Genomic DNA, 19,432 nt, shown 5'->3' with positions numbered 1-19,432 from the left:
AGATAACCCATTTTTTTCTCACTGTACCTTGGATACAATGGGTAGTAGGTAAAAGAAAATGGGTGTAGATGTAGAGAAGGAAACTTAGGCGAGATTTCTAAATATCTATTTATACAACGTACTAGCTTTTCTTTTATATCAAAATTAGCTTATAAGGTTGTACCAATTTACACTCCCACCAGCTTTGTACAGGTGAGACGTTTCTTCATATATTTACTATGCTTGATATTTCTTAGATCCCCGAATATTGTATAGTCTCATTAGACTATGGAATATTTAGTGCCTTTTTGTTCTGTAAAAAATGCTTTTGTTAATTAACATCAAGGACATGGTGCTAAGAAATGTTCTCCAAAATAACAGATTGGCAGAAGCTTTGCTGTTTGAAATCAGTGTGGATGGAACAGCCCATTCTTGCTGAAGGACCTGAGGCATACGGGTCATTTTGACACAGGATTTTAAATCCAGGTGCAAAGCTTTAGATAAGGAGTTTTCAGACCCAACATTCCACACTTATCTTTTTTTTTTTTTAAATCATAGGAGTACTGTATTTTTTAAAAATTTTATTTTTATTTATTTTTTATTTTTGGCTGCTTTTGCGTCTTTGTTGCTGCACGTGGGCTTTTCTCTGGTTGCGACGAGCAGGGGCTACTCTTCGTTGTAGTGTGCAGGCTTCTCATTGCGGTGGCTTCTCTTGTTGTGGAGCACAGGCTCTAGGCACGTGGGCTTCAGTAGTTGTGGCTCATGGGCTTCAGTAGTTGTGGCTCGTGGGCCCTAGAGCGCAGGCTCAGTAGTTGTGGCACATGGGCTTAGTTGTTCCACGGCATGTGGGATCTTCCGGGACCAGGGCTCGAACCCGTGTCTCCTGCATTGGCAGGTGAATTCTTAACCATTGCGCCACCAGGGAAGCCCCACACTTATCTTAATTTTGAGATTTCTAAGGAAAGAGGACCCTGGGTCTGCTTTTCAGCTCAGGCTTAGACCTGATGTTAACACTTTTACAGACAGCTCTGCTCTGTTTTGAGCCTATCAAAACACTGCTTCATTTAAATTATACCACAACTCAACCCTTCCTTATAATCCAATAATGACCCTATTCTCTTTAGTTTGGTGAGATGTTTCAGTTTCCTCTGGAGTGCAGTCTCCCTCCTAGCAAGTTAAGAAATCTAACCTTCTGGACTATAGGTGTGTTGCTAGTGGTCTCTACTGGATGGCCTCATCAGTCTTAAACTGTAGGTCCTTATATGATCAGGCCAATCAAGATGACTGTTCTCTTGTCTCTGTACATCCCCTGCTGGACCAGTACGTACGTACTTCACCTACACCGTACTCACATGACTGACCTTCCTACCCCATGACCCAGCTAGTGATTGTTCTAATCTTTAGATCAGAACATTTCCCCCAGGATAGTTTATCAAAGGGGCGGTGAGAGGCATGCTCTTCCAATAGTTTCCCTGGTAACCGATAACCCAACCTGAAGTCAATTCCCCCTATAACTGGTAACCTCTCTCTCCCCCAGGTAGCAAAGACCGCTGCCACATCCTGCCCACTGTCTGCCACACATGGTGAGGTGTCGCTCCAGGACCTTGCTTCAGATGTGTAAGCTCCCCCTATCCATTAAACCTTTGATGTCTCTGTGGCTGACTCTGGGCTCTTTCTTTGGTCTTGAAGCTGGGCAAGTGCAGGGCTTGCAGGCCTGCAGGGTGCAGCCCAACAGTCCTATATCTAAAGACAACAGGAAAAGTTCTACTCTGTATCCTTTGATAGATTCTTTTAAAAACAAGAGGGATTTTCGTCTACTTGTAATTTAGGTCGTACCCAGCAAACTAGATTAAGAGTCATGATCATTTCTGCTTTCAGTTCCTCCAAATTGCAAGCCAGTTGGAGTTGTTGACTGAAGAAAAATCACGTAACCTAAAAGTTGTGAGCTAAATTTTATTCGAGGAATTTACTGAGGACTATAGCCCAGGACATAGCCTCTCAGATAGCTCTGAGGAACTGCTCCAAAGAGGTAAGGGAGAAGCCAAGATATATAGGAGTTTTTGCTGAAACAAACAAAAAAACCATGTAGTCAAATGTCAAAAGATTACTGCTAATTGCAAAAATCAGACATCTCAAGGTAAAGATTTTAGTGCTTTTCTTTGTATGGGAAGGTGCAATAATCTGGCTCATTGAAATTATTCCTTAGATATGCACCTTAACTATTTAGGGCCAGTATCCTGTTTTTCTCCGCCCTGAATTCTCCTCAGGGCACACCATCTGGGTGGCTGCAGTGGCTAAGGGCCTGATGGCAGGCAACATTCCCTGTTTACTGGAATAGAAGTCAACATTCTTTGTTTACTGAAATGGCAGGCAACATTTTGTGTGTGCAGAGTGGCTGTTTTCTCTGTGTGGAAAACTCTCCAGATGTGTGTGTGTGTGTGTGTGTGTGTGTGTGTGTGTGTGTGTGTATGTGTGTGTGCTCAGCTCAAAAATCACCTCCTCCAGCTTCTCCCTGACCTTTCTCATCGAAAGCAGCCATCTCTCCCCACACTTCTGCACTCCCACTCCCTCACTCTATCCCCACTATCCTAACTTATCTTCCTTATTTTTCTTACCACTCTCTTGAAATTATCTTATTCAATTATTTGTTTATTACCTCCCTACCTTTGTATGGAAGCTCCAGGAGAGAAGGTACCACAACAGCTCTGATAGCTGCAGCACCTCCAGAGTCTAAAACCCTATCTCGCACTTACTAAGCCCTCAATAAACATTTGTGGAAAGGATGGACAATTGAGGGGGCTACATTGTACTTTATTTTCCTCCTTCCCCTTTAAACACCCTCCAAGTGGAGCCACCTGGGCTATAAATCCGGCAGGAACTGGGTAGAGGGCGTTCAGCCTTGCTATTGGCTGGAGTATCTGTCGTTGCTCCTGGCAACCACTGTTCCCCACCAGTCGTGAGGTCGGCCCCTCCTGGACCCGTCCCTCGCCCTCCCGCCTTCGAACCACCGAGCTTCTGCCCAGTGGTAAAAACGGTGCTCGCCCTTTAAGCGGCGGGACTTCTGGTTAACGTCGTCGTCGGCCGCCGGAAGGGGAAGTTTCGCTGCCGAATTCTCCCTCGCTCGTCCGAATTCGGTGGCGCCACGTCTGACGGTCTCCGCGTTCTGCAACGGGGCTGGGGCGGCTTCCGCCTCGACACTTCCCACTCGCCCAGCGGACCGTGTCGTGAGGGGGCCGGGACAGGAGTCGGGCGGCTTTGCACATCCCGGCCACCGAAGAGGCGAAGATGTCGGACATCGGGGACTGGTTCAGGAGCATCCCGGCCATCACGCGCTATTGGTTCGCCGCCACCGTTGCGGTGCCCTTAGTCGGCAAACTCGGTCTCATCAGCCCGGCCTATTTCTTCCTCTGGCCCGAAGCCTTCCTCTATCGCTTCCAGGTACTGACTGGCGACTGGGGAAGTGGAGACTACAGGCCCCAGGTGGCCCCGCAGCGGCGGAGCGTAGACCGGCTGGTTACGGACGCGCGGTGCCTGGTGGGACTTGTAGTGCGGTGGCTCCAGCGGTTTAGGGCGAGGTCCTGTGGCCAGGGGGTAGGGTGGAGGCCAAGGGGTTTGAGCGTGGGCCTGGGTAGCTGGAGACGTGGAGGGAGACCACACGGTTTGGCCCGGTGGGAAAGGATTGATTTTGTCCTTCATTAAAATTGTGTTCCTCGCCCTCTGTACTCAGAGAAGGCGGCAGTGGGAAGGTAAGTCTGATAGTTGTCAATCTATTGGACGCCAGTGAGTAGCAACCTGGGGCCACCTGGAGCAGCTGCCCTCTGACCTCCCTCTGCCACCCAAGTGGATGGCATGTGGACGTCGCCTTGCTCAACTACCAGCTGAGTTCTTTTTATGTTAATGGAGTTTCTTCCCAGTAGGAGTGATTTGAAGCCCGAGGTGCAAAGAGGGAGTTTATTTGTGTGCATCCCAGATCCTGATCTAGTATCTGGCAGGTAGTAGTTGTATTTATGAAGGAGTGAGTAAAGAGTAAATTGCTCCTGAAATGGAAGTCTTTATTTTTTGAAGCATGAAGGAAACAGCCCAGAGTAACATTCCTGGCAAGAGAATATTAGTTTTCTGGAAGTTATCTTTATTCACTGGATTCTGTGATTTAAATCTTTAATCAGTGGCAGGTCGGATACTAAGATCTGACATTAATTTCGACACGTTGTTTGGACTGTGGGTAACACACTCTTGTCTTCTCTCTCCTCACTGGCTGTTTCTTAGTTTTCTTTGCTGGTTCCCCATCTTCCTGATCCTTAAATATTGTGATGTACCCCAGGACCTCTTTTCCATATTCTCCCTAGCTGTGGGTGATCTCATGTAGCTTCATGGCTTTATATAATTTCTACAAACTGAAGATTCTCAAATACAAATATACATATTTTCAGTCCAGATCTATCTCACTTCCAGACTTGTATACTTGAAATTACCACTTAGATGACTAATAGACATCTCAGACGTAATGTGTCCAAAACAATACCCTTTTCCCTAGAAGTAAATAGCAATTCCATTATTACAGGAGCTCACCCTAAAAGTCATGGACTCATCCTTGACTTCTTATCTCACATCCCACAGTCTGTTAGCAAATTCTGTTTATTTTAGACAGATGTCCAGAATGCAATCCCTTTTCATTCTCTACTGCAAGCCATTATCATAGCAGCCTTGTTCCTTTCAATCTTTTCTCTAGACAGCTAGAGTGACCCTTTTAAAACATAAATCACATCCTGGCAGCCTTCTGCCCAGAACCTTTTAATGTCTTCTCAACTGGATGAGTAAAGCTCAAGTCCTTTCAGTGGCCTGCAAGGCCCCTACTGCCTCTCTGACCTCATCTCCTACCGCTTTCCACCTTGTATATTAGGCTCCACAGTGGAATCCTTTCTGTTTCTTCAGCACCTAACTCCATCCCTGCTCAGGCCCTTAGCACATGTTATTTCTCTGCTTGAGGACGATAACTGTGGTTTATCTCATTACCTCCTTCAAGTCTGCCCAAATGCCACCTTATTGGCAAGGCCTTATTTGATTGCCCTACGTAAAATAGTACCTCTCCTTCACTCTGTCTCCCTTATCCTTAATTTTTCTTGGTTACATATCACCCCTTGATGTTTGTTAGCCTGCTTCCCTTCAGAGAATAAAGCTCCGTGAGAGCCACTTGTCTGTTTACCACTGTCTTTGTTACCTAGATTAGTGTTTGGCATATAGCAGGTGCTTATATATGGGTTGAATGCGTGGAAATAATTGGGTACTTGCCAGTGCTGGGCACTAGGGGTACAATAGTGAATAGTACAGAAAAAGTCCCAGCTCACATGAAGAAAATAAGAGAGGGGTGTGTGACGGAGAGTGACTTTGATGAAGTGTTCCAGAAAGGCCTCAGAGAAGGTATTTGAACTGAAATCTGAATGACGAGGAGCCAGTTTTGGGAAGATCTGGCTCTGGGGACAATCTTCCAAGAAGAAGGAGTAATAAGGGAAAGGCTTAGAAGCAGGAATTAGAAACAGAAAGAAGACTGGATAGTTAGTACAGAGTCAGCTGTAGGGACGAGGATTGGTAGTTGAGGACAGAGAGATAGCCAGGGGTGAGTGCAATAAGGTGAAAGAGGAAAGGTAGGCTGGGGCTAGACTGTGTAGGGCTTTGTGGTTTGAACTTTAATTTGAAGGCACTAGAAAGGCTTCAGAGCCTTTTGAACAAAGGACTGAAAAATTGCCTTGGCTACTCTGTGGGATGGACTTGGTATGTGAACGGGGGAAAGGGTGGGCTAGGTAACAGGATCAGAGAGGTGAGTCAAGTTAGAGGGCAAGAGAGATGGTGGTTTGGACCAGAGTGGCTGTGAAGATAGAAGTGGATAGATTTGGGAGTTGGAGTGGACTACACTGCAGCTTAGTGGATGTGAAGGGGCAGGACTTGAAGATGTCACTGTTTTCACAGGAGCAATGGAGTGCCTGGTGCAGCTCTTTTCTGAGATTGGGAATGTTTAGGGAGGCTTAGGTTTGGGGGTGGAGGAAGGTATCAATAAAGAGTTATATTTTGACCATATTAAGTCCAGAGAGGCTTTTTAGGCATCCAGGTGGAGAAGTTAAGGAGGCAGTTGAGTATTAGAATATGATCTGGGTGTGCAGCCAGAATGGCAGACTCTTTTCTATTTGCTTTGGTAAAATATTTGTTGCAGTGAATGTTGTGCACTTTGTGCCCTGTGGCATGTTAGGTAATGCGGCGCCTGAGGAGCAGTGGTCATAAATGATTGTAAATCATCAATGGTCGTCAATGAGAAGGACCTGGTCAAAACTGGCTCTTTGGCCCTACTTGCAAAATCTTGCTTGTTTCTGTAGTCAGCTTAGTAAAAGTAAGTCTTTCTAATAGCCTACATGTGTATAATATTAAAAGTGGTGAACTGATTAGAAAGGTCATCTTTCATGTCACACCTTCCATAATGTTCCCATCTTCCTTGCATTGCTTCTTGTGGGCTTGTTATCCTGAAACGGGGGAGAAGCTGCTGGTAGAAGGCAGGGCTTGTTTTCCTGAAACGGGGGAGAAGCTGCTGGTAGAAGGCAGGACAGTGTGCTCACTGCCCGGGTGTGGAGAGACCAGTATCTATACTTTCTTTCTGCTACTCTGACTCCTACTCTTTCTGGACAGGTTTAGCTTTCAGAAGCTGGAAGAACTCATTTGCAAATGAAGCAGTTAAAGGAAAAACTGCATCTGAGAGGCTGATGGGTGAGGACACACAGCCTGTGGTGTGCTTTCTGCTAGAGGCTCCTCTTTTCCTTAAAAGCTGCATCTTTGGACAACTTGGAAGTGATCAATTTAGAATTGTGGATTCATGCTGGAAGTGACAAAAGTTACTTTTCCTCCTTATCTGTGGGTTTCCTCTGAGTAGCTTGTTGGTTTGGAACTCTAAAGTTTAAAATGTTATTTCCTTAGTTTGGGTAAGTGGAAAGGCGTAGGTGTATGTTAAGACTCACTCCACTATTGCCTAAAGTTCCTCATCTCTTACATTTAAGACTCATTGATCAGATAGTACACAGTGATGAAATGCCTCCATATTGGTCCCTGATTAACGAGAAGAGAGGCTGCACTTTGCTGCTGCCCTCGTGGTTTCTGAGATTATGTCTCCCAGGGCTGCCCACACGGGAGATTTCGTTTCTTTGGACAAAATAACATCACTGCCTTACATCTGTGTTGGGCTTCTCCATGTGATACCTCACTTAACCCCCATAAACATCCCGAGGTCCGCGTTACCCCAGTTGATAGACAGCTGCAGTTTCAGTTTCTATTTTGGTGAGTTCAAGATAGTTCTAAGCGCTCTTGTTTCACTCTTTTGCATCCTGTCTACCCAAACACATAGTTAAGTGTTTAACGAAACATTCTTGAGGGTGATTTCTTTCAAACCAGTCGTAGCAAATTATTGTTCCTTTTCTATTAGAGTAGAAAGACTGTGGGATTTCAGGTAGTTGAGTCGTGGTCTCCAGGCCTGGCTTAGCCCCCTTGCAAGCTGTAAGCCCTCAGGCAAGCTGTTTATCCTTTCTGAGCCTCAGTTTCCCCACCTAAAAGTGGGGAGAATTTAATACCATATTAACTCTGTTCTAAGAGTTAACTGTGTTGTAACTCCATTGGTTATAAGATGCTCCTTTAATTTAATACAATTTTTTGGAAGGGGAGGAGAGTACAGATTACATTAAATGAATATATTGACGGTAAGGCACGTCCGAATTTCAGGAACACGAAAATGAGTATCTTCAAATTGAGGAGAAATGTTACCCACTTCATGCCTCTATTATATAAAAACATAAAGAATGTAAGGTGCCCAGTAAATAATCTGGTAGATAATCTATTAAAAAAATAGTGCCTATTTTTACTTATTAGTCAATAATAATTCCTGCCATTGCTGCCTTCTCTCCTTGGGCAGTAATATTCTAATTTTAATTTGTAATTGAAATTAAAACGTAACTGCTGGATTATTATCCTTCTTTTTGTCCCACTAAAGGCGTCCTGACTGGAAATGGGAAGATATGTACTCTCAATTTCTCTGATTTGTTTCCGGGAACAAAAAGAAATAGCACCAACCGAGTCTGTGACCAGGCCTGGTGCTGATATTTATTTGCCAAGCTTTTGCTCATGTTCTCACATTTAGCCTGATGACAGCAGCCCTAGCAGGCTCATCTGAGTGTGTTGGGAAAGAGAGTCATATAGCCCCGTAACTGGAAGGGGAATGAACTTGGTCTGTGGGCTGAGCATAGAAGTAGCCTCAGGGTTTGGATTTAGAACTTTATGGCAAGTGTTCTGGTATGTACAGCTTTAAAATCTTTCCTTTGCAATACTGTCCACATAAGACAGTTCTGCTGTGGTCTGTAGCTAAGGGTGAGCTCATAGCTTCATTTCTAAACTTTTTGTTGAGTTGCAGTATTCAAGCAGGAAAGTGTATGTATTATATATTTATAGCTTGTTGAATTTTCAAAAATTGAACATCAGTATATAACCAGCCACCAGATCAAGACACAGCCAGCATCCCCCAAAACCTCCCTGCTGCTCCCTTCTGGTCACTACCCACTGCAAGGGTAACTACTGTCTTGACTTTTAATACCATAGATGGTTTTTGCCAGTTTTCTTACTGTTCTATAAATGAAATTATACAATATGTATTTTTTTGTGTCTAGCCTCTTTTCAACAGTTTGAGAGTCACCCACATTGTTGCATGTGGTTATAGATTGCTCATCCTTATATTGTTCCCTTGTGTGAACAGACCACCATTTATTTACCCTTTCTGCTGGTAACGGGCTTTTTGGGTAGTTCTAGTTTTGGCTAGAATGAGTAGTGCTGCTGTGAACATTCTGGAACACGTCTTGGTGAACATAGGTATGCATACGTACCTAGGAGTAGAATTGATGGCTCCTAATAGCTGGTTTAACGTCCTCAGTTGAGACTGAGTGCCTTTCATTTGATTTTCTTGCCTGTCTAGTGTCCCCCCAGCCCCACCCCCGGCTCCTCTCCCCCACACCGCCACCTCCTGCCAAAAAAAAAAAAAAAGAAAGAGAAAAGCCAGAGTTTGCTAACATCAGCGTTTGGCACATGGGTTCTCTTCATTCTTACTTGCTTGATGACCCAGGCAGACTTTCTTTAACTCCAAATCAACCAGTCTGTATTGTTGCAGAAAAATCTTTGTTTTTGATAGTTAAAAAAACCTGCCCTAGACTCTGGGTGGCGTTTGTAATGATTTCAGTAGCACATTGTTTGGGAGATTTTTGTTGAAGGATGGTTGAACTAAACACTCAACAGAAGTTGTCGGACTAGCAGCTGACGACGAGCAGTGTCTGATGTTTCTTTGAAGGCCTCTACGCCGGGGAGCACGTGGGCTTCTTGCTCTTGCTCAGTGAGGAACTCTGGGAGGGTTACCTCAACTCTAATGAGGGCCCAGCTTTCCTCGTGAAAAGGTGGGTGATTATGCTTCCGGCCTTGGGATTGCTGTGGGGTTAAAGTGAGATGCTTGCCTGCAAGTCCCAGGCTCTTTGCACTGCCCCTGGCTGCTTCTTACGGGTCAGTGCAGGCTTTCTAGGCTCGAAAGTTGCCTTCACCACTCCCAGCCCTGAAAATAAAGCCATTTCCTTATCGTAACTATCTACATATCAGAGGAGAGGAGGGGATTTAGTTGGTTACCTACAAGGGGGATTTCAGAAATATATTACACTGTGTCCCTCTGAAGAGATGAGCTATCTCCTGGTGTTTTCAGATTATAATTTTAAAGTGATGTAAAAATAATACTAAGTCCCTTAGATCAGTGAGAGCAAGTGTACCTCAAGGGTAAGCATAATGAACTGGGAAAAGAAGTGTGCGGTATTTTGACAGACACTGATTTCCAAAGCACAGGTGCACACAGTGGCTAAAAATAGCATCATGGCATCAAGTGTTAGTGAAAAATGTAGTCAGAAAACCCCTGAGGTTTCTTTTCCAAAATCAGGCCTGGAGTAACTGAGAGGAATCTGGGGGGAGTTTAAAATGTGAATTTGTAAAAACCAGGTCAGCACGTGTCTCCTAAAAGATTGTAATAATTGTATGCCCACACAAATTTTTTTTACAAAGCACCTTCTTAATCTGCTTTCTTAATTCCAACCTTTTACAAAATCTGTGAGATGAGGAAGGCGGGAGTCAAAGGACAGATGTTACTGGGTAGATGAAGATGCAAACTCACAGGTCCAGACTCTTCCAAGGCCCCGAGCCAAGGCCACAGCTTGCTTGCTTCTGGTCTTTTACCCCCAATGCTTTTTCTTAAAGCGGGGAGAGTGAATTTGTGAGCTTACGCTCTGTTCATTTCAGGATTATACAAGTAGTATAGTGGTACCAGAAGTTTTTACTGATTTTAATTATATCTCATAGTAATGATGTCACTTGTGAGAGGCATTGTAGAAATAGGGGCTTATTAGTACTATAAACTCTGGAGTCAGGCTGTCTGGGACAAAATTCTAGCTCAGCCACTTACTGGCTATTATTTGGCCTTTTCTCATTCTGCTTCCTCATCTATACAATCTACCCCCTGAGTTAGGACATGTAAATGAGCATAATAGTACACTATTTTTTTTTTTAAACCATTAACCAAAATGGAGCAAGTATTAGTATACCACTCCTCTTTTACAAATGGAAATTGAGACTCAGGACTGCTGACTTGTAAGCCCCTACTGAAGTCTCTGTCTTCTCAAATCCTTTCCGGTGCTCTTTCCATCAGACTCAACTGTTTCTGAGATAAAATTGTGAATAAACCAAAATGAATTTTAACCTGTTTTGTTTTACTGGTTTAGTTCAAGGTTGTTGGAAGTGACTTTTGGGATATGTGAAGTGCATTCTCCTCCACAGGGAGTTAAGCTCTGAGGGTTACAGTTCTGTACTTGGAGAACCTGACTTGTCAGCTGTGCCTGGCCAGCCCCACAGCTAATGCCCTCCATTCTAGCCACACCCAAATCGTGAGCAATACCCATTCATTATTGTGCTCTTGCAGTTCTTTGGGACTTTGTACTCATTTTTCCAAGACCACAAGTTCCCCTTCCTGTCCCTACTCTGCTTCTTTGGACAGACTCCCCATTATCGAGACCTCCTTGATGTAGGGACCGTATCTTTCACACTCATGCGATAAGACACAGCTCTCAAGACAAAAGCCAGCATTATGTTGGCATTTCCAAGTCTGGGAAGGCCATCTTCTTCAACCTCTATAACTTAACATGATTCTGGAGGTGTTAGCCAGTAAATTAGGCAAGAAGAAGATACAAAATTTTATTTACAGATAGAGTTGTATACTTGGAAAGTGCAAGAGGCTGAGTTTTCAAATATCATAAACAATTAGATAATTCAGCTTTGGTGGTTGAGTATAAAAAAGATAGAAATCGAAAGCTCAATAGAAAGGTATGAAAGACTTTCTGGCTGGAAACTGTCTTTATCACAGTGAAATAAGAAAGGTGTTGGTTCTCGTTCATTTAGAAAAGTAATATGGAGACTAGCCAAGAAGATTGTGACATATGTGGAAGAAAAACAGGAGGGGGATTATTTAATTTTATAACTTTGCCAGGTAAGAAAATACATTATAAAACTAGAAATCAAAATAGCTTGGTATTGGTATTGGCATTCGATTCCAAGCAGAATAGTCTAGAAGTAGACTTTCCTATAAAAGGGAATCAATATATGATGAAAGTAGTTTTTCAAATCATTGGAGAGAAGATGGGTCACTCTGTAAATAGTATTGGGAAAACTAGTGACCGTCTAGAAAAATAAGTTGACTCTCTTTCTCACTTCTTACATAAACCACAGTACAACTGGGAGCACTGTTGTATTCTTGGAGGGGAGAAGTACTTGTAAACGTGATACATGATGGATACATTTGCCTATATAAAAATTAAACTTTTACATTTCATTTTATATGGCAAAAATACCACAAAAGCATAAGACTAATGACAGACCAGAAAATAATTGCAACAATGAGAAAGGGCAATTTCCATAATGTGTAAAGAAATGCAAATTGAGTAGAAAAATGAAGAAAGAAAATGCTAAAGCTTTAGAAACATGATTGGTGACTGAAATACACTAAATGTTGAAGCTGTGGAGAGAAGACAGACATTAATCTCCATTTTAGGAGGAAGTATAAATTGGTTAAACATTTTTGTAGGCAGTTGGCAATATCTGCTGAAATTAAATGCAAATGTTTGATCTAGCCGGTTGACTCACAGGAATTTATCCTATATGTACATGAGTAAAGAGGATATTCATTGTAGCATTGTAATAGTTTCAGTGAAGTTTGGACATCCGCACAGAAGGACTATTATGAAGCCTATAAAAATATTTTTTCAAGGGAGTGAAACAAGGTATAGAACAGTGTAAGGTAAGTTAGGGTGAAAAGGGAGGAATAATAGTAATAGAAATGATTGTTTCTCGAAAGAAGTACAGTAAATGGATCCGTTCTCGCTGGAAAAGGAGCTGGGAGACTGAGGGTCAGGAGGGAGGCTTACTTCTCACTGTAGACCTTCTGTAGTTTTTTGGGGGGAAGGGAATATTTTTAAGTTATGTATTCATATTGCCTAAATAGCACATTGATTTGAATGGAAAGTTCCTGTTTTACTTCTATCTTTTGAATATGACATTATTTTGACAAGGTTTGTCATCCCAGTGTATTCTTTTCCTAAATAGAGATAATTACTATACTGTTGGAAATTATCTTTATAAATCTTTTTTCTTTTTCTTTTTTTTTTCCCACTGTAGCTGATTTACAATGTTTCAGGTGTTACAGCAAAGTGATTCAGTTATACTGTAATTCGTTTTTGATAGGCATAACTATAAGCCTGATCCCAGTAAAGATTAACCATATATGTCTTTAGTATTGATTTTTTTCAACTTGTTTAGAAATATTTCTTGTTTATTTTATGATGCCATCTCATTCCATTGACTTGCACATTGAAGTCATTGTAGCTAATATGAACTTTTCTTCAGTTTTCTTGAATTATATTGGTGATGTCCATTTGGTAGCTCTCATCACTGAGGAGAATGCTTTTCAAGGGTTAATTTTGTTTAGTTAAAAGAAAAAAAAAAAACCACCCAGCTTAGAGAAACTAACAGCCGTGTTTATTTTGATCTGGACAGATTTGGAGGCCGATTACTGCCACCTTTTATTTCCCTGTGGGTCCAGGAACTGGATTTCTTTATTTGGTCAATTTGTATTTCTTATATCAGTACTCTACACGACTCGAAACAGGTATGTTATCTGTGGTTGTTTTAAGTATTGTTTCTGTCTAATTTACTAATCCATGTATTTACTTACTGGAGGAATTTTGAGGGCAGATGGCGTATATAAAGAAACGACATAATGCTGTAAATGCGCAGTAAGTAGTGACTGTGCCAGGAGTCTACAGGCGCTTAGAGTATTCGTGTTTTAATCCTCACAGCGTCATCATGAGATGTAAGCAGCAGTGTCACCACTTTATAGGTGACAAAAATACAAGAGCAGAGGTTTACACATCTTGTCCATCTCCTGTGTGTGCCTCTTACTTCATGTGACGTCTCCCTCATTTGTCACACAGCAGTCCCTGTTTTTTAAAGCACAGTTGGGCTGAAGTGTATATATCTCCTAAATTGGGGTTGAAAAACACTACTTTATGCAAGTAAAAGCCTAGACTTGGTCTCTGTAATTGAAACATGCAAGTTTAAAAAAAATTTTTTTTTAATAAATAAATTTATTTATTTAGTTTTGTTTGCGTTGGGTCTTTGTTGCTGCGCGTGGGCTTTCTCTAGTTGCGGTGAGCGGGGGCTACTCTTTGTTGAGGTGTGTGGGCTTCTCATTGTGGCGGCTTCTCTTGTTGCGGAGCATGGGCTCTAGGTGCGCGGGCCTCAGTAGTTGTGGCACACAGGCTCAGTAGTTGTGTCTCGTGGGCTCTAGAGCACAGGCTCAGTGGTTGTGGTGCACAGGCTTAGTTGCTCTGTGGCATGTGGGGTCTTCCTGGACGAGGGATCGAACCTGTGTCCCCTGCATTAGCAGGCGGATTCTTAACCACTGCGCCACCAGGGGAGTCCCTCTTTTTTTTTTTTTTAATTATTATTCATTGTGTTAGAGCATTTATACTCAATATGAAGCACTCAAGTTTTAAAAAATATATAGCCAGGATTTTAATAGCATGGTAGTTTTTCAGATATGACTACCTATATGGATAAGCTATAAAACTCTTTTCTTAAAACTTTCTTACTGAATTGTTATTTATTTTCTACAATACCTTATATGCTTTTCTGAGTTACTTATACTGAGAAGCAATAACTCGATAGACTGCTGTGTCAAAATATAATTTGGCAAAGCCTAAATGATTTTGAAAATGTGGTCTGACTTCAGAGACTAGAAACCTGATGGCTGTTAGCTCAGGTTAGAAAATTCTGAGCTACCCTTAAATCTAAGTCAGTGCTCATATGCTTGAGAATTGTGAATCAGTCTCACAACTGCAGGGATATAGAAGGTTGGACATTCGGTGTCAAATATCATTTTTCCTTAAATTGGCATTTGCTGTTAGGTGCTTTTTAAGAAGAGGGAAATCACCGTGTTAATACAAAGTTTTGGGTAATAGACTGTTACTTCTGGAAGGGACCTAGCCCATTCCCTCAGTTTTATAAAGGAAGAACAGGAGATTCAAGCAAGTGAAGTGACTTGGCTGAGGTGAAACTGACAACCAGGACTCTGACCGCCATATCAGGGATTGGATCCTTAAATCTACCAGAATATATGATATTCATTCTCCCTTGCCAACTTGCTTAGCATTCTACCCCTCTGATATGATTTCATTGAGGTTTAAGCTGTGGGAGGAATTTTCTTTTTATATCAATAGTAAACTCTAGATTAAATATGGATGATCCGTGACCACTTGTTAAAAATTGTATTATGGGGCATTTTCAAACATATACAAAAGTAGAGAGAAAGGTTAATGAACCTCTATTTTTTTTTCCTTTTCATTTAGAGAAAACTCACCTAACATAAAGTTCCTCATTTTAACCATTTTAAAGTGTACAACCCAGTGGTCTTTAGTATCTTCACAAAGTTGTGCAGCCATCACCACTAATTCCAGACATTTTCATCACCCCCCAAAAAATCCAAGCCAGCAGTCTCCATCCCTCCCCCTCCTCCCAGCCTCTGGCAACCACTCATCTACTTTGTGTATGGATGTGCCCATTTCGGACATTTTATGTGTCCTTCTGTGACTGGCTTCTTTCACTTAGCATAATATTTTGGAGGTTCATCATGTTGTAGCATGTGTCAGTATGAGCCCCTTTTAATCATCACTCATCTTTAACAGTTATCCCATAGCCATTCTTTTTTTTTTTTTTTTTGCGGTACACGTGCCTCACTGTTGTGGCCTCTCCCGTTGCGGAGCACAGGCTCCGGACGTGCAGGCTCAGCGGCCATGGTTCACGGGCCCAGCCGCTCCGCGGCATGTGGGATCTTCCTGGACCGGGGCATGAACCCGCGTCCCCTGCCTCGGCAGGCGGACTCTCAACCACTGCGCCACCAGGGAAGTCCAGGATTATTTTTTTTAAATGGACTATATATATCATGTAATTGTGATGGGGTGTGTGGGGGGGGAGGTAACCGTTCGAGATAGAGGGAACTTACAGTCATTTGTTCTTTTCTCCGCCCCTCTCCTAGTCTTGCAGCTGGAGGCATGAGGCTCATCCTTAGAAGGGAGAGCTGGGCCCATGTTGATTGTTCTGCCCAGTAATAAGACAAAGCCCAGTATGTGGCGTAGCAGAAAGAACACTAAACTAGTAGTTCGACTTCACTCTGCTTCTAAAAGCCATGTGACTTTGGTCATGTAACTGTACTTCCTCATCTGCCAAAAGAGGGTGTAGGTCTTTCCTTTGTCCCTCACAGATATGGTAGGAAGAGTCAGGGCCATGGAAAGGTGTGGCTGCCCCCTACTCCCCCACCATTGTTTTCCTTTGCTAGAATGTGAGGTCCTGGAAGACGGAGACCGAATCCTCTTGGTGAGCCCAGTGCCGGACTGTGCGGTAGTGCGCGTGCGTGTGTGTGTGCACGTGCGTGTGTGTGTGCGCGTACGTGTGCGCGTGTCTCCAGTCATAACAACAGTAAGTGCTTCCCAGCCTAGTTGTGTGGAGGAGCCACAGTGGTAGGCAGAACGGACATGGTTCCTCCCCTGACGGGGCTTATGGTCTAGTGGAGGGAGAAGGGATTAACCAGGTAATCACGAATAGGTCTCCGTCTCATGATGAGAGCCATGAAGGAAAGGCCAGCAGGCTGTGAGGGGCTTCAGCGGATGGGGTCTCAGTAGCTGTGGACCTGACTGTCCTCCCTTTGGGTTTCTTTTGGCTCGTGCTAGTTGAGCAGAGCATTTTACGGACTGGAATTCAGTTAGGGGAACACAGATTATTAGCCTTGACACCCGGGCAACTTTACTTTAGGGCTTAATTGTGGACACGGTTTTATATATTAAAATTTTCTTTTACTTCCGAGGAGTGGTTTTAAAATATTCTCATTTTGTGTTTTCTCTACAATTTTTTGAAGTATTTCTCAACATAGAAGTCTCTTTGTTCCGAAATTCTGAACCATGACATTTGGCTTATTTTTGTTTCCAGGAGCTTTTGATGGGAGGCCAGCAGACTATTTATTCATGCTCCTCTTCAACTGGATTTGCATCGTGGTATCCTTCCGTCTGTCATTTTGGGCCAGAAATAACCAGGTTTTTTTTCAGGTTTGGGGAAATGGGCAGTAATCTGCATAATATTTTAAATGATAGTATTTGCATCTTTGTTTACTATAGTTAATAGTTAAGAATCATGAAAGTTCTTGTCAAAAGCAGTAGTAAATCACATAGCCGTGGAGTGATGCATTCCCCTACCATTGCCTTTGTGGGGTTTTTCCACATTTGGTTGAGTTTTATTACTGTTCCCTCTTCTTGTTCCCAGTTCTCTGTGTTCTGGTGTGTGGCAGCTTGTTGACTGCAGCTCAGAGAGATTCCGTGCCATGAGATAGCTTTTGAAAGCTGTGGTCCTTATCAGAAAATTAATTTACAACCAGCATCCTTTCTGACTTTAGTGCTGTCTTTGTCTCGAGGTCCTAAATGGTAATTTGGTCCCTCTGTAAGTGCCTGGCTCTGGGAAAGGACACAGCATGCCTCTCTGCTTGCTGTGTGTCAACCACAGCTGTCAGCAGCCTTCCGGCCGCAGACCTTTACAGATAGTGAGAGCAGCAGAAGGGGCTTGGTGGCTCAAGTCCTGTGCACAGTTGGTGAGCTCAGAATGGCTTTGGGGTTTAGTGTCCATTGAAACCTGGCCAAGAGCCAGAAAACTGTGGCACTCTGGATGCCCTTTCCCTCCTTTAAGGGAAGATAAAAAGATTGTTTTGGACTTCACCTGTGCTGTGGAGCCCTGAATGTGAACAGACGCATTAGTTGTTTCAGAGGCATGTTTCACATGCCCCTCCATCTCCTAATTGAAGGAGAGCGACTGAAATACAGTGGCAGGGCACGGAGGACACAGGCAACCAAACTGAGTCATGTGCCAAAGCAGTTAATTTCTACTATTTCCTCGTCATCGGATAGTTTAATAGCGTGTTCACAGTGAAGATTATTAGATACCTTTGTGTTCCGGGGTGTTTTAAGCAACCTGAACTATAGAAAAGTGTTTTCCTTCAGAAAACTGGAATGAAATGAACTTTTATTAGGTGTAGAATGCTTTATTTGTGTCTGATCTTTAACTTTACAAACCCAGATTACTGGCTTAGCGATGGATATGCAGGTAAGTGTCCCTTGAAACTATTTGGCCTTTCATGTGTTTCAGACTTACTGTTAATGACCTTTGACAGAAGTTTAAATTGCATTAACTGCGTGGTTAATTATATGGTATTTTGAAGCTCTTATGTGAGTTACCTAAATCATTACTGTCCTTGCTCATTTCTGGCTTCTGTATTAATGTATGAACATTGAGAACGATGGTTTATCCAGTGTTTTCTGTGCATGTGTGTGGATATGTATTTTTAAAAAATGGAGAATACATGGTAAGTAAAGCTTTATTGCATACTTTTTCCAAGTAACAGAGCTTGACCCTGATATTTCTGAATCCATCCCAAATAATATAATTGTGTTGTATTTTATTAGAGGATTTTAAAGCATGCATTGCATGATTAAGTAATTCTGATGAGTTGAATTTCCTTCTGCTTTTTGAATAACCATGGGAGAATTTATTTGGAGGGGAGAGGTTAAAAAGCAAAAAAAGGTAGGTTTACGCTAAGCCTCTGTTTTAAGTGCCTCTGGGGCCTTTACGTGTTCCTTTCTTTTGCAGTTGCTGATGATTCCTCTGATCATGTCAGTACTTTATGTCTGGGCCCAGCTGAACAGAGACATGATTGTATCATTTTGGTTTGGAACACGATTTAAGGTACTCTAACCTAGCTGGGAAAATTTCCTTTTCATTTGTCTTTGCAGAAATCCCTCTCTTCAGCCCAGAGATGTACTTTCTGACACGTGCAGAAGAGGTCACTACAGAGCAGTAAACCGTAGGCAAGCCCCTTCTCCTCTCCTCAGTCCCCCTGGGTTTCTTTAGCCAACCCTGAGGCCTTTGCTGACTATTACTTCTCACTCCCTCTGGAGCTCAGGCCCTTTAGGCATGTGTCCTGAGTGATCTCATGTATGTGTGTGTGGTAGGGGGAGGGGAGGAAGGACACTCATGTGGAACCCTCTCTTTTTTTTTTTCTGTACGCGGGCCTCTCACTGTTGTGGCCTCTCCCAGTGCGGAGCACAGGCTCCGGACGCGCAGGCCCAGCGGCCATGGCTCACGGGCCCAGCCGCTCCGCGGCATGTGGGATCTTCCCGGACCGGGGCACGAACCCATGTCCCCTGCATCGGCAGGCGGACTCTCAAGCACTGCGCCACCAGGGAAGCCCGGAACCCTCTCTTTCAGTCTGTTCTTATCATTGCCTGTTATGTATTTTACACTTAAGCTGAAACAGATTGGTCTCCCCCACCCCCAAACACTTCCCTTTGTGCCTTCTCTCACAGCTTTCCACCTGTAACATCTTTTTTATTTTCTTTCTCATGTAAATCCTGCCCATTCTTAATTTGAGTGGGGGACTAAACATATTTCCTGCCTCTCCTCCCTGGAATTGGTCTTGCCTTTGGGCTTCTGCTGTGTTCTTATAGTAGTCACCGCATTCTGCCTTCAAGCTATTGATGTGTAACCCTTTCTTTACCAGTTTGCGATGTTTTTTTGCAACGCCCTTAGCTCTTAGTATGATGTCTTGAAACTGGTAAGGGGTGTTGACCTCAAGTAAATAGGCTGCCAGATACTTCTGCAGCAAAGATGGGTTTACTTGGGATCAGTGGAGAACTGCATTTCGGGGTCTGCAACCATGGTGAGCCACGAGCAAGTCCCTACATGCAAAGGGAAGGAGAGCGCTTTT

General features: G+C 43.1%; 1 protein-coding gene across 4 annotated transcripts in view; it reads left to right on the top strand.

Moving 5' to 3' along the window:
• Window positions 1–3,040: 3,040 nt before the first annotated feature.
• Window positions 3,041–19,432, top strand: part of DERL1 (derlin 1) — a 112,742-nt gene continuing 96,350 nt past the window's right edge. Inside the window, exons 1-5 of one of the 4 annotated variants that reach the window (XM_073794709.1) lie at window positions 3,041–3,417; window positions 13,126–13,237; window positions 16,612–16,676; window positions 17,746–17,772; window positions 18,316–18,411. In XM_073794709.1, the coding sequence (XP_073650810.1) occupies window positions 3,265–3,417; window positions 13,126–13,237; window positions 16,612–16,676; window positions 17,746–17,772; window positions 18,316–18,411 (453 nt within the window). In that variant the 5' untranslated portion in view covers window positions 3,041–3,264. The remainder of the gene's footprint in view (window positions 3,418–13,125; window positions 13,238–16,611; window positions 16,677–17,745; window positions 17,773–18,315; window positions 18,412–19,432) is intronic. The other 3 variants (XM_073794710.1, XM_019932055.3, XM_019932053.3) reach the window with 3 other exon arrangements.

Source organism: Tursiops truncatus, chromosome 17, assembly GCF_011762595.2.
Source record: "Tursiops truncatus isolate mTurTru1 chromosome 17, mTurTru1.mat.Y, whole genome shotgun sequence".
In the NCBI taxonomy this organism is placed as follows: Eukaryota; Metazoa; Chordata; class Mammalia; order Artiodactyla; family Delphinidae; genus Tursiops; species Tursiops truncatus.
Note: the sequence above shows the minus strand (reverse complement) of the source record. Positions and strands in the feature narration are given on the sequence as shown.